Below are 13,284 nucleotides of genomic sequence, written 5' to 3'. Positions count from 1 at the left end.
TCTCTAACAAACTTCTCATCATAAATCCCATGAAGGTAAAGAGACTCCTGCAACATGCGGACTGGAATTTGACGGTTAGTCTAATTCACAGTAAAAAGCTGTTTGCGCATTTTGTAAAGAACAATAAAAAAATGGGTACCACAGAACCTTATCTCATAAAATTCCCCAACAAATCGCTTAGACAGGAATTTATGAGACGCCGTTTCAATGTTTTGGCAACTGGCCAAATCAGGAGTATAAGACTAGGTTTGCTTGCTCCTTCGGCAGAATGCCGATTTTGTAATTTAGATGCCAGGGAAGTAACACTGGAACATTTGGTTACACAAGGTTTGGGACTTAGACAAGCACGCATTGAATACATTCTTAAATACGTGCCTAACCCCGAATGTGTTAACCTCGAAGCACTCTGGATGGATATGCTACACGGCTCCAGGGTCAAACTGCAATTGGCGGTTATACACTTTTTAAAAAGTAAATGCAACTGCAAGGTTGTTTGTGGGTCATGGATTTATAGTGTAAGGGTAGAATTTGGCCGTCCAATTTGTCTGAGTGTTAAGAAAGTCATGATCTTGGTATTATGCTGTAAACAACTAGGAAGATTTGGATTATCTCAATGTTAAAGCTGTTAAATTTATTAGTTATGCAAAATGAAACGTCATGGAAGGAAAAGTGATGTTTACGTTTCAACTATAAATATTCTGTGTAATAATGTGTAATGACATGCTTGCTTGTTTTTAGATATATTTAATATGTATTAGATTTTATTCACTGAAATTTTATGTAACGTAAAGTGAGATTTCAATTTTCTGTAAAGGTTACTGTGTAGCCAAAACAAATAAACAAAAAAAATATTAATTTAAGCTCCTTAAGAGGAAAGTTGTCAAAAAGAGAAAGGAATTCGGATGTACGATAAGCCACAGTTAGGGGGCTTGGAAAAAAAGTTGCAAAGAAAACATTGAATTTTGAAATGATTACATTTCTTTTGCGATCATTTTGACAATTTTGGGGACTTAAAAAAAATATAGGTTTGGGGTAAGGGAAATAGTTAAGGTGGCAGGGCCTCCTCCCGCATTTAAAAAAAAGAAAGGCAATCATTTTAAAATTCACTGTTTTCACATATATCGAGAGAAAAGGACTGCAGGCGCAGTCCAAAGGCACCGAAGCTCTGAACCAGTGACAGGATGGAAGTATTTGTATTTTTACAAGTCATACAATCCTCAGGGTGTGGAGCAGACTGGCTGAGGATGTCAAGGGAGACAAATAGTCAGAGTACAGAGGTTAGTTCTGGTGTTGGTTCTTTTGGCAGGATGTGCAAGCAGAAGCCCGGCAGATGCCTTCATGAGGAAAACAACGTCAGCAATGTTGTAAACCCCTCTTCAGGCAACACACAAAGTTTTGGACGCTACAGCGGCAGTGAGGTACTATAGTGACACTTTGGAACAGGTTAGAGGATGCTCCAGTCAAGATAAAAGTCTGTTGGATAGGGTGCAGGAGAGTCTCGAGGAAGAGCAGCTGCAGAGTCCAGGCCACGACCTCCCACAACAAAACGTGCACTTGTAAACAGCAGCAGGCCATTCGGTTTTGTTAAGATGGATTTCTAGAATCTGGCCTGGTGGACAGTTTTTAATAGGCCACCCTAGTTATAGTGAACAGGGGAACTCAGAGAGGTTAGCCAAACCCAATTAAGGTAAGTGTGCAGAGTGGTCAAGGCTTAGTCTCAGGAGAGTGCGAGTTGCCCAGTGGTCCACAATGAGTCCACACAGTGAAGCACAGAATAATTCAATTTAGAAAGAAAATTACAAAAATGCTTTATTTATTATAGGCCCAACAACACACACTAAGAAATTAAATAAGCTTGTAGTAATATCACACAATACTCAATTATCAAACAGTCACCTTTAGGTTTGTAGGAATGCATACTATAACTTGGACAACTAAAAGAAGGTAAGTAGTGATGCAACAGAAAGAAACCAGTTCACAAGAATGATGCCCTAACTTTATAAGTCCAGTCCCTATGATGTATGGGGCCCTGTGCCCAAAAGTCACAAAACTTCTTCCTAGGAGAGGGGAATGTTCCAGAAGATATTCAACAACTTTAAAGGTCAGTAAAATTATATTCCTATCTTTTAGATATCTTTTAGATACAAGCTTTGAGATCGGATGATCAAAAAGCGATGGAATGGCATAACCAAGGCTTATTTGAAGCATTATTCTAAACAGAAAAGGGGGTGGGTAATGCGTTGCAATTACTTACACCCCCTGACTCCGATTTTACCAGATCACTGGGTGGGTCGACGGGGGCTGGGGGGGGTAGGGGGGGAGGGGGTTGGGATCCAGGGGGGTGGGGGGCAGGGGGGAAAATAAATAAATAAAAAAATCGCTGGAGGTAGGTTTTCCTGCTGTTTGTTCTGGTGCAGGATGTCTACGGGTTTCTGGTTGGCTGCTGTTGCAGAATGCAACCCTTGGTGAAGAAGGTAAGCCGGATTACCTGATGCAGGACTCTTCTGGACACCGGGAAATTAATGCCATGAGTGGTTACCGGACAGCAACAATGGCAGGCATCTCTCGAGTCAGGGTTGAAGAAGTCCTTCCAGATCAGGATCTCTTGAAGCTGGGAAGCTGAAACATGTCAGGAAGGTAACTTGTGGCACGGGCTGGTGACCACCGAAGTTCTGCCGATGAACTGCAACGATTCTACCGAGGTAGCCCACTTGAGAGCTGGTCAGTCCGCCGGTTGGTTCAGTTACACTTTCGAAGGCTCAGGAAGGCAGGAACCTCAAGAATGCGTAGAGACTGGTTTGTCCCACCAGTCGAACGGTTGAAGCACCACTCAGGGCCTTCGCAGATCAGGGAGTCCAGCAGGGTTTAACCTGGCCAAACACAGGAAGGGGACCCACGCCTCTTCAGGAGTCATCCACGGATCTTCAGCCAGCAGCTCTTCTACACAGGATACTTGGCTCCAGCGCTGGTGTGAAGAAATGCTGCAGGAGTCCTCTTCTTATCCTAAAACCTGGCTGGAAGCAAGTCCAAGCCCACCAATGGTAAGGATCTGCACCATTCAAACAGCCAGCAGTCATCCAGTGTGGGACCACTGTGGGTTTCACTCATGCCCCACACCTAGACATTAAGACGACCCAGGTGTGGAGTGGGACCGGACAGTCGCATCCACATCTTGGGTCCACACACAACATGCCAGCAGGAGCCCACGAAAGCAGCAGCTTTCCCGGGCGAATGCATGGCCATATAGGAATTTCGTGATCTGGGAAAGCAGGAAGAAGGCCAAACAACAATATGGCCAAAGGACAAGTGACATCTTGTGGCAAGGCTATTTTAGGGCACTAAACACATTTACTAGCCATACAGGGTAAACACAAATGTGCATACTAAAAATAATGCACAAATGGTAAAAAGGTATCGTCTACCACCAACCTGTCTTTAGGCACTAATACAAGTTATCAAAAAAGGCACAAATAAAAGTAATCAAAAATCCCAAGCGTAAAAGGCTAGGGTGATACAAAACTATCCCCTTGTACTGCATTGTAAGATGCTGTGTGCACTGTCAAAAAGTTACCAAAAAGGTAAAAGGTAAAAGGTAAAAAGACAAAAGGGAAACAGTTTCCCAGTACTGATAGTCTTAAGAACTGACTAGTTTTCCCCCTGACAAGATGAGCAAAAGGGCAGGGGAGTGAATCTGAAGATTTCACTTCCCTGTAAAATGTCAGCACATGTTCCTAAGCAAAATGATTGGAGGTCCATAGAACATGGAGGGAAAGTTGCCTAAAGCAAACTCTTTCCCCAACAGGTTTGCAGCAAGTAACACAAGTTGCCACTTCTGTCCCATAAGAGCACAAACTGCAGTCGCTTTAATGGGAGCACACAGGGTTGAAGCAGCCAGCTGCCCTGACTTAGTAGGAGGAAGGATCGGAAGGCGAGAGAGCCTGAAGCAGGATTCCCTTGGACTGAAGATAATCATAGCTTTACCTCTGGAGGCTCAGGAGCCTTTGTAAGCTCTGGCCAGAGCTCAAATGGGCAGAATAACGAAAAATTGATGCTTCCACTCTAAAAAGAAAACAAGAAAGGCTAAAAGGAAAATGGCCAGGTCACAGGACTTTAAAACAACGTGCTAACCTTTTCAATTACTTTTCAGGGAGCAACTGGTGGCCAATGTGGGCTACACTGTGTAGCAACCAAAATAAATGTACACAGCTGCCACCACCCAGCGATTCTGTCACTTTCTGGGAGCAATGACTTGTCTCAGCGAGTACTTTACAGTATCCTTACCCTGGTAAACCATATGGGATCCTTTGGGCAGCTCATACAAATCTGTGTTGCACTTTCGTTGGGACTTTGGAATATGTCTCACTGTTAACAAAAGTAAATCAAGACACCAAAAGGACAGCAACATGCTTACAGGGCTACCAAAGTTAGAAAAGGGAGAACCAGAAATTGATTTTTGAGCTAAAACCTGTGCACAACCTTACAGAAAACAACCGTTACTATGGGGCAAAGATCAAAATGTCAATACCTGATAAGATAGTCTGCAGTGACTCCTCCTTGACAACGACACACTGTTTATGGACATCCCTGTAGGAAGAGAAAAAATAAAAATAAGCTACATTATTACATTAAATTGCAATTTATGATCATAACAGGGACTGGATTTGGTGTCTGCTATTTAAGCTCCTGCTTGTAGCCTACAAGTGCCTGGTTAGCTTCACATCCACAGCACCAAAAGCTACTTTTGACACCCCAGGCCCACAGGTGCCACACATACAAATCTGTGACACACAAACTCTGAGTTTTGTAATGTGAGTAAAGGTGCATTGGGATACATTTAGAAAGTATTTAAAGTGTAATGGATTTGAAGGTATGGTTTGCATCACACATCGAAGTTAAATTTGCAGCACTCTATGTACTAGCTTTTGGTACTGCCGAGGTTGCTCCAGATTACTGGGCGATACCAATGCCGAGGAGCTGCTTTTATCTCCTGCACACCAAATCTTTATTTCAATCCCCGAATAAATGTCATCTGGTATGGTGGCTTATGCACAACCCCCTGGTGAAGACTATGCAAGCACTAACCTTAAGGTGGGGCAGTCAAGGGTAGACCGAACAACTCTACTATAGGTAGTGTGGGAGATAAGTCAGGCTTAACTCCAGGATGGGGGGGGAAGTAGGCTGACACAAAGGTACCAATATTTTTCATTATACTCGACCCTGCAGCATAAAAGCTACTTCTACTCCCTAAAAAAGGCAAATCAGGAAAAATAGAAAACGAAAACACAAGATTTGGGCACCATCTTGGACCACACTTAACACAGGTATGTTCCAATCAGTGGCACCTGCATTCACAGGAAGGAACTGCCCAAGCTGTACAGGAAAGTTAAGTTAAAATGAAAATTTTAACTTGCAATTTCTTGGTTCAAAGAAGTAATTATTACAAAAAGAGTTTCACTTCAAATATATTTTACTCACCTATTAATACTCCTAATAGGAATGGGATTTACAGTTTAATTCGCTAAAAATCATTTTACTCCCAACTTCAAAAAATAGGGCGTAAAATAATCCAATTTCAAAATCTCATCTGGGGCTCTGGGTATACTGGCACCACACCAGCATAATGAAAAATATACACTTTTATTAAATTCTGAATAGATATCTCTATTATTTCAAGAAGTACTTTAAGCAGAAGATATAATCAGTATAAGACACAACCCATTCCTGTAAGGTAGGTCTACTCCCTATTGCTAAGCACATTACATATAGAGAAAAGAGGTGGGAATAGAGGAGAACCAGATATTAAGTCGCTGTGATGATTCCAAAGAATGTGTCCCTTCTCCCCAAGGGTGAGCCACCACCTTTGGGTGTAGGGAGGTGCGCTGAGGGACAGGGCAAGTGGGGTCCCACTGGAGGTGCCCCTCCCCCGGGGACAAAGAATGCCCAAAGGTGGGTAACACTCCACTTCTCCAATCCCCACATCTGACATGTTAATTAGTTACATGGAAAGTGTACAGGGCAATTATGTGCAGGGCCCCTTTAATGTGGAAGGCCTGGTTTTCGGACCTGTATATGTTGTCACCTTCTAGCGGAAGGCAGCAGCAATCAAGTTTCTTCTTTCATTCCATGGAGGAACTTAAAGACCGTCGAAAATCTGAAGCGGGCGAAAGCATCTGCTGTAGAGCGCGGAACGTAGAGCTGAGCAGATGAGACAAGTACGAAGCAGATGCCGTGGTGGGTGGAACCCAGAGATGGTGCAAAGAACGCTGTAGTTTCGACAAAGGGGGAACCTCGAGGCAGAGAATGGCAGCTGAGGCAGTAAGCGCTATCACCACTGCAGTAGAGAGGTACCAGCATCCTGGAGCACAGAATGCTCCCAGCAGGACAAAGACGCTTGAAATGCTGTCACCGAAAGGGCCAGGGAAGCCCCTAGCCTGTGAGGGGCTAACCAAGAGCATACCCCAGGGCGGGGTGAACAAAGTCAAATCAATAAAAGGGCCAGAGAAGACCGCAAGTGGTCAGCTACGAGTAAACCTCAGGACGGGGTGAACAAAAGCAAACAACCAACCAGGCCAGAGCTGCCCAGAGCCCACCTGGGGCTAAGACAAAGACCAAACCACTGAAAGGTAAAGAAACAGAGAACCAGACCGAGGAAGTCTTGCATCTTCCCAAGGTCGCCAGATTTAAGAGGCCAGGATGGCCAAGGAACAAACATTTTTGGACTTGTATATCTCTGGAGAAGAGGTACAATCCGAGGGTTGGATGAGGACATTTCTTTGAACACAATAGGAACTTTGAGAGACATTTTTCTTTTCAAAACATTCTTTGGTTTTGAGACACCAGAGTCTCCCCTAACACTGGGGTGAAGTTCAGAACCCACCCACCACTACTTCCTGCAGTGAAGTAAAGATCCTTCTTTCTATCTTCTTTTTCATAGAGCAGATTAGTGTTAGGTAAGCTTAGTTTGGGATGGAGGACTGACTTTAGTTTATGAGACATCCTGATGATCACAGTTTTGTTATTTTATAACATAGGGAGCTCATTTTAGAAGTAGGGAGTATAACAGGTTTTTCGTTAATTTACTGAATGAAACAGTGTTGAACTGTGTCTCCATGTCTGTCTCCTCTAGCTGACCTACCACGAAGCGCAGTATTAATAGTCATTAGAGTAACCTGTAAGGGTGCAGGAGGAGGAGAGTGACACACATGTGGCATGGATGCTGGCATAAACATTTATTATCTTAAAAAATAATGGGAAAACCTACCTTTCCTTACTTCAACTGAAATACAAAGGATTCAATCAGGATGTCAATGTAAATCCAGCGTCCACCGTCCAGTGTCAAAAACCCTGCTTCTGTCCCTTACACCTTAACCAAAACTAAATAGTTTGTAGGTCTCCTTGGTCCAGAAGAATGGCTTCCTCCTTCTGGACAATGCACAACAGTTCCAGTTGTAGGCAAGACCTTTGCCTGAGGGGATGGCTTCCTTCCCCAGGTCTCAATTCCTTTCCAAGGTACAAAAAACAAAAATAAAATTCCAGGTTGAAATGTGAATAAGCAGCAAAGTTTTTATTTCTCAAAGTTGCTTCTTCATTACTGGGTTTCTGGGGAATGCCTCTCTTCTGCAGGTATTTTGTGAACTCAATTTCCCAAAAAATGACTTCCTTCTCCAGGTGTCTGACTTTCAGTATTTCTTCCATCATATAGAGCCAGTGGGAATTACTTCCTTTCCCTGGACTCTCTTTTCACTTGGCTTTACGTTTTCACAATGCCAGGGAAATGACTCCCTTGCCCTCGCCTACCTTGGCTTTGTTTTCACTCTCTGATAGCTTTTATCGAAGTTCAAAACGTCAGGGGGAATGACTCCCTTCCCTTGACCTTTCTCAGGCTTATTATTACAATTCACAACAGCCGGGAGAAGGCCTGCCCTCCCCTGGCCCGTCACAGACTTCTTGTTCCATTACACAATCATAGGAGGAAGGTCTCTCTTTCTCAGACTTTTTACTATAGTTCAAAACAGCTGGGGAAATGCATCCCCTCCCTGGCTTTTCTCACTCATGCACTGCCACAAAGAAGATGGCTTGGCTGACTCTTCTTGCTTTTTGGGTGCGGGTCCCAGACCCGTAATTGGTTTCCTTTCCCAGGGTTTCCCTCCTCACCCCTACTCTGTACTCTCAGAGTTTTCCACAGCTCCCTTGTGCCCTCACCAACCTACCCAGCAACCCAGCTACTTTTTGGGTTCTTGTTGGCTTCCTCCGGTTGGTCTGGGGCTCTCCCAACTCCGGACTTCCCCTGGCTCCTCTGGCTCTCTGACGGGCTGCAGCATTCCCACAGCGTGCCTCTTCTTTCCGCGTGCGTATTAGGGTTTGCGCGCACTGTCCAGGTTCTTCTCGCGCCTGGACCTTCTCCTGGCCAGCCTTCTGCCCCGTTCCTCTACGCTGGAGCAAACAGGGACGTCTTGGATTCATCATTCCTGCTGTATTTGCTGGCTTCTTCCTGGCGCTCTGCCGAAATGCTTCATCACTCGTGGTTCCTCCAGGAAGGGGTTCTCCCTTTGGTAAGCCCTTTGTTGGTTTTTATCTTCGATTCATCAAAACAACTTAACGCGTATGTACTTTCTCGAGAACTCCTCATTGCTCCAAATGTTTTCTTGACTATCAATCATCAGGGAGGCTGCTTTCCTTTTCCTTTTCAGGTGTGTCTGGTTAATTCTCATTAAAGTCTGTAAGGATTCTGGTACATGTAGTCGCACAATGTTTTCAATGCAGGTTACTAGGAACCAACTCTCCTCCAAAGCACAAATCTTACCCTTAATGGGGGCAGAGGGGAAACCATGTTTATGGCTCTCCATAGTAAGGCATGATGACCCTCCCCCAAATTTGGGAGACTTCTGCATTTGGAGGGGTGTTGGTTCCTGGTCACCTGATTTGGTAACATGTTAACACTACAGCTACCAGAATCCCTAGAGACTGAAAGAGCAACTAATTGTTAACAACTGAATATAACTACAGCCTCCCTGATGATTGATTGTGACAAGAACGCGCTAGGAGGAGAAGATCAGCAGAGCAACTGAACAGCAGATGAGATCCAACCCTGTTAACACTTGTTAATTTGTTTTTGGGATCTAACCCAGTTACTTTTTGCATCAGGTATATTTTGACTGGGAACTGTAGTGTGCGCCTCGCCATCCCCTCTTTTTCTAACAATTCATCTATACATAGTTTATGAACTTCCTTGGTTCAAAACTTTATCTTACAACAAGCAGATAACAGACTATATACAATTTTCATTTCAGAGTTTTTAACTTGACTTATGTTAATTTCAGTGAGTCTAAATAGTTTATAATCGCTAACTTAAGAGACATTTGTTGACAATTGAAAAGGACGTTCCATAATAATTCAGATGTCAATAACTAGTAATCACAAAAAAAGTGTTGGAAATACGTTTGTTGTCTTGTTAACAGACTCGGGCACACTGTTAGCAAATGTTTAATAGTCTCTGGCTGGTCAGATTTCTAGCAAAATCTACAGATGTTTGTCTCCTTGTGTATGATTTTGCGCCTCGCTAATACGTCATTAGTGTGCCACAGGTTCAGCCGGAATCTCAAGTACTGGTGCCTATATTTCAGAGCTAGAAATTTGACAAGATAAGATTCCACAACATTCAACTTCTTGGACAGCACAGTGTATTCCTTAAACAGATACGGGTTCATACATTGGTCTCTTGTGTTTATCCAATCTATTTGCCAGATTTTTTTCTTTGCTCTCTCTGGGTCAGTTTTTAGGAGATCCTCAGTAATATCAGCCAATTGCATGATGCCTTGTACCTTTGTTTTCCATACTTGCATCCTTTTATGAGGTGTGGTATTTATATAGGTGGAAAGCGTGTTCATCAAAGACCCTTTCTTCAGGGCAGTAAACACTTTCTATAAAAGGAACACAATCTCCACATATATAATATGTTCAAGGACAATAGCCCTAATTCGTGCAACACACACATTGCTACACTCTGAGGGAGGTTCAATACGGTTTCCCAAAAATAGCCCTCGAAGCATAACCAAAAGGCTTCTGATCGCCATGTTCTTATTTACGCACCATAAATGATGGTTGGTACAACCTTCTGTTTGTAGAAGATAAGCTCTGGCAGCAAGGAAAACATTCCATATTTCGCTTCCAAGATGCGAGCTTGGGCAGTCGCTGTTCTCATCTATCTTTGCAAGTCCAGGAGATAGGGCCGGTTTGATATATGATTGTTAGCATTTAACCCCAGATACTTGTACTCATCAACAACTTGCAGTAATTTGCCTTGGAGTAACCATGTGAACGTGATTCTCTTTCTGCACTGTTTGGTTGTAGTTATTAGTATCTTAGACTTGGACTGATTTACATTTAGCATATTCGCTTCAACATAGATTGCTAACTGGGAGAGCAGCAGTTGTAATCCCCTGGGAGTTTTAGCCAACAACACTAGGTCGTCAGCATAAAACAGCTAGGGGATTGGGTGGTTACCGAGTTTTGGTGAATCAGAAGGAACATTACTGAAATGTGTTTTATGTCAGAAATAAAACAAAATTAAAAGGGCCGATGACAAGATGCATCCTTGCTTCAAACCCCTATAGGTGGAGATAGGGGCAGACAATTTTCCATCCAATGATAATTGTATCCGAACAGTCGTGTTTGAATGAAGCTAATTTATACAGTACTGCAAATGCATCAGGGAGGATGCTTTGGATAATTTGCCCCCAAGCAGTTCTCTGGAAATAGAATCAAATGCAGCGTGAAAGTCTATAAAGACACAGGTCGTTTCATCTGGATTTTGTGTAGTTTGATGGCATGCAATGTTAGGAGATTTACAGATGTTCCCAGTCCTGGCATAAAGCCCGTCAGGATTGGATCTTGCGTATTTGCTGAGATTGTCCATTTATTGAACTCTAAGTACTAATATAGCAAATAGCTTGCCTGGAACATCTAAAAGTGCCATTGGCCTGTAATTACTTGGATCTTGACTATCTCCTTTTTTTATATATAGGCACTATACAAGATTTTCGCCAAGATGGCGGAATTTGGAGAATAGAGATAACTTGATTGAAGATGATGTATAATCCTGGCCCATGTTTCTGGGTGCAACTTAAGAACTGCATTAGAGAGACAGTCTGGGCCTGGGGCCTGCAATGTGCTAAGTTTAGCTATCTGGTAAGCTATATCCTCTACATCATAATTAATGTCTCGGTCGTCTGTAAGATGTTTCCTTAAGGCTGGCTAGACAAGGGGATCAGAGCATATATTGTTTTGTAACAGGTTTCCCAGGTTTCTTGAGGTACTGCATTTATTTGAATAGACATATGGATGTTGTTATTCACCTTGTTCAATAAGCTCCAAATCAGTGCCGAACTTTTAGTTGCTAGGGCTAGCAGCATATCTTGAGCATCATGTTGTAGCATATAAGCTTTCTTAAGCCCTCACCTAGTTTTTATATCTTTATTTTAATGACCTCAGTTCCACATTATTTGTGGCTAATGGTAGGCTACTCAAAGTATGTATTGATGCTCGATGTTATGCTCTTTTGTCTACGAGTTCCTGATCATATATTTGCATATGATTAATATGTGAACTGTGTGGGTGGCCCGTCTTAGTTTGAAATGTCTGTAAGGCCACAACATATAGGTCCTCTGAATATATTGACTCAGGGCAAAGAGTATTTGAAGGGTATGTAAGCTGTATGTTTACATTTAAAACAGGTCCGGTGGCCATCAAACCCGATTTTTACCATTCGATAATGACATGTCCTTGCCGCTGCAGAGTTCACTGGAGGTGTCAATTTGAGTTGTCCCTATCCAAGTTAACGATAAGAGCTTGTTATTGCTGCGGGTCTGGGGTTTGATCTGGAATTTGTCAACTAGTGCAAACAAATTGCTATCAACATAAATGTAGTCTATATGAGCTACTTGGTTGCCTCTGTGCCAGGTGTTAGCTAGTGGTATATCACCTGGCACAGACCACCATTGAGCTATTTTGGTTAATCTTGTTGATGGATCTCGGATACACTTTACATTGAGATCACCTGCTAAGATGGTATAGTGAACTGTGGTGTCGCTAGAAATCATATTCATTATAGACTCTACGTCTTCTAGAAATTCATCATTGTGGATGGCCGCATGATTCCAGTATATGTTTGCTAGTGCTATTGTGTGTATTGGTGTTTTAACTTTAACTAGCTGTGTAAACATATTTGGTGACGCCCAAGGGGAGATTGTCAGACCAGAAAAAGCTTTTACAGTAACCAGTAGGCCAGCCATCGGCCTGCCTCGCTTTGGTATTTTTGCTGGTACCAAGGAGAGATGTTCCTGACAATACCGGACTGCATCCATAGTTTCACAACGGACGAGTCACGGTCATTCATGAATTCAATTTGCCCGATATCACTCGAACAAAGATCTTCCAAAAACAGGATATCTTCTAAAATACTAAAATATTCAGGACACTAGTCCTGTTGAGATCAAATGTCGGAAACAAACCTTTACATTGCAATATCAAACAATGAGGAGTACGAGTGGTGCAATTTACTCTTCTCCCTCCAAGGGGGGTCACTTTGTTTATCAGCGAACTGTTCACTTTTTGCCTCAATATGTTGTCATTTATTTTGCTGTTAGTACAAGCACAGTGTTTTGTAGTGGAAGTTCTGGTTGGCTCATTAGTTGGCAAGAAGCTGCTTGAAGAAGGGCGAGCTAGGAATAATGTTATGGATTTGGCAATTTCCTCTCGTCTCTGTTCCAATGTGGAGAATTTCTCATCCTCAAAGCCTCTTTCGTTCATATGAGGATGGGATTCTTCTACCATCGCATTGCAAATCGTTTGTGTTGTTTGTAAGTTGGCTTTTATGTTCTGTGCAGACTCAACCCCATTTAGAAGATTATCTAAAGGTTTGCACGCCAAACTTGGTGTTGTTTGCAGTATGTGTAATGCATAGGTTTGTCTCTTTCGTAAATCGCTTTTATTGCGATTTAAATTGGCGTATTTCTTCGTGACTGGTGCACGAGCTACTCGGGTGTTTTTTGTCAGTGTCAGAAAACGAATGAAATGTCGAGAGCTCAAGCTTTTGATGGAATTCGATTGCTTAATGTTTTACTTTTCTTTTTTTTTGTGATTACTGTTAGTATTAAAGGAATGGTTCGGTCACATTTTTTTATTGCCCCTACGGGTCGGCCATGTGTTTTTAAGCCTAAGTCGTTCGATTTTAGAAAAATTTCCTATGGACCTTACCCGAGTTTTCGTCTATTAAACGCACGCGAA

The 13,284-nt window shown here is 42.7% G+C and overlaps 1 protein-coding gene across 1 annotated transcript in view; it reads right to left on the bottom strand.

The window, feature by feature from the left end:
- Nucleotides 1-13,284, bottom strand: part of HIRA (histone cell cycle regulator) — a 1,376,152-nt gene that overhangs the window by 220,018 nt on the left and 1,142,850 nt on the right. The window contains exon 20 of the mRNA XM_069620059.1: nucleotides 4,526-4,584. Coding sequence (XP_069476160.1) covers nucleotides 4,526-4,584 — 59 coding nt within the window. The remainder of the gene's footprint in view (nucleotides 1-4,525; nucleotides 4,585-13,284) is intronic.

This window comes from Ambystoma mexicanum, chromosome 10 (genome assembly GCF_040938575.1).
Source record: "Ambystoma mexicanum isolate Mex_15411 chromosome 10, UKY_AmexF1_1, whole genome shotgun sequence".
NCBI classification, from domain to species: Eukaryota; Metazoa; Chordata; class Amphibia; order Caudata; family Ambystomatidae; genus Ambystoma; species Ambystoma mexicanum.
Note: the sequence above shows the minus strand (reverse complement) of the source record. Positions and strands in the feature narration are given on the sequence as shown.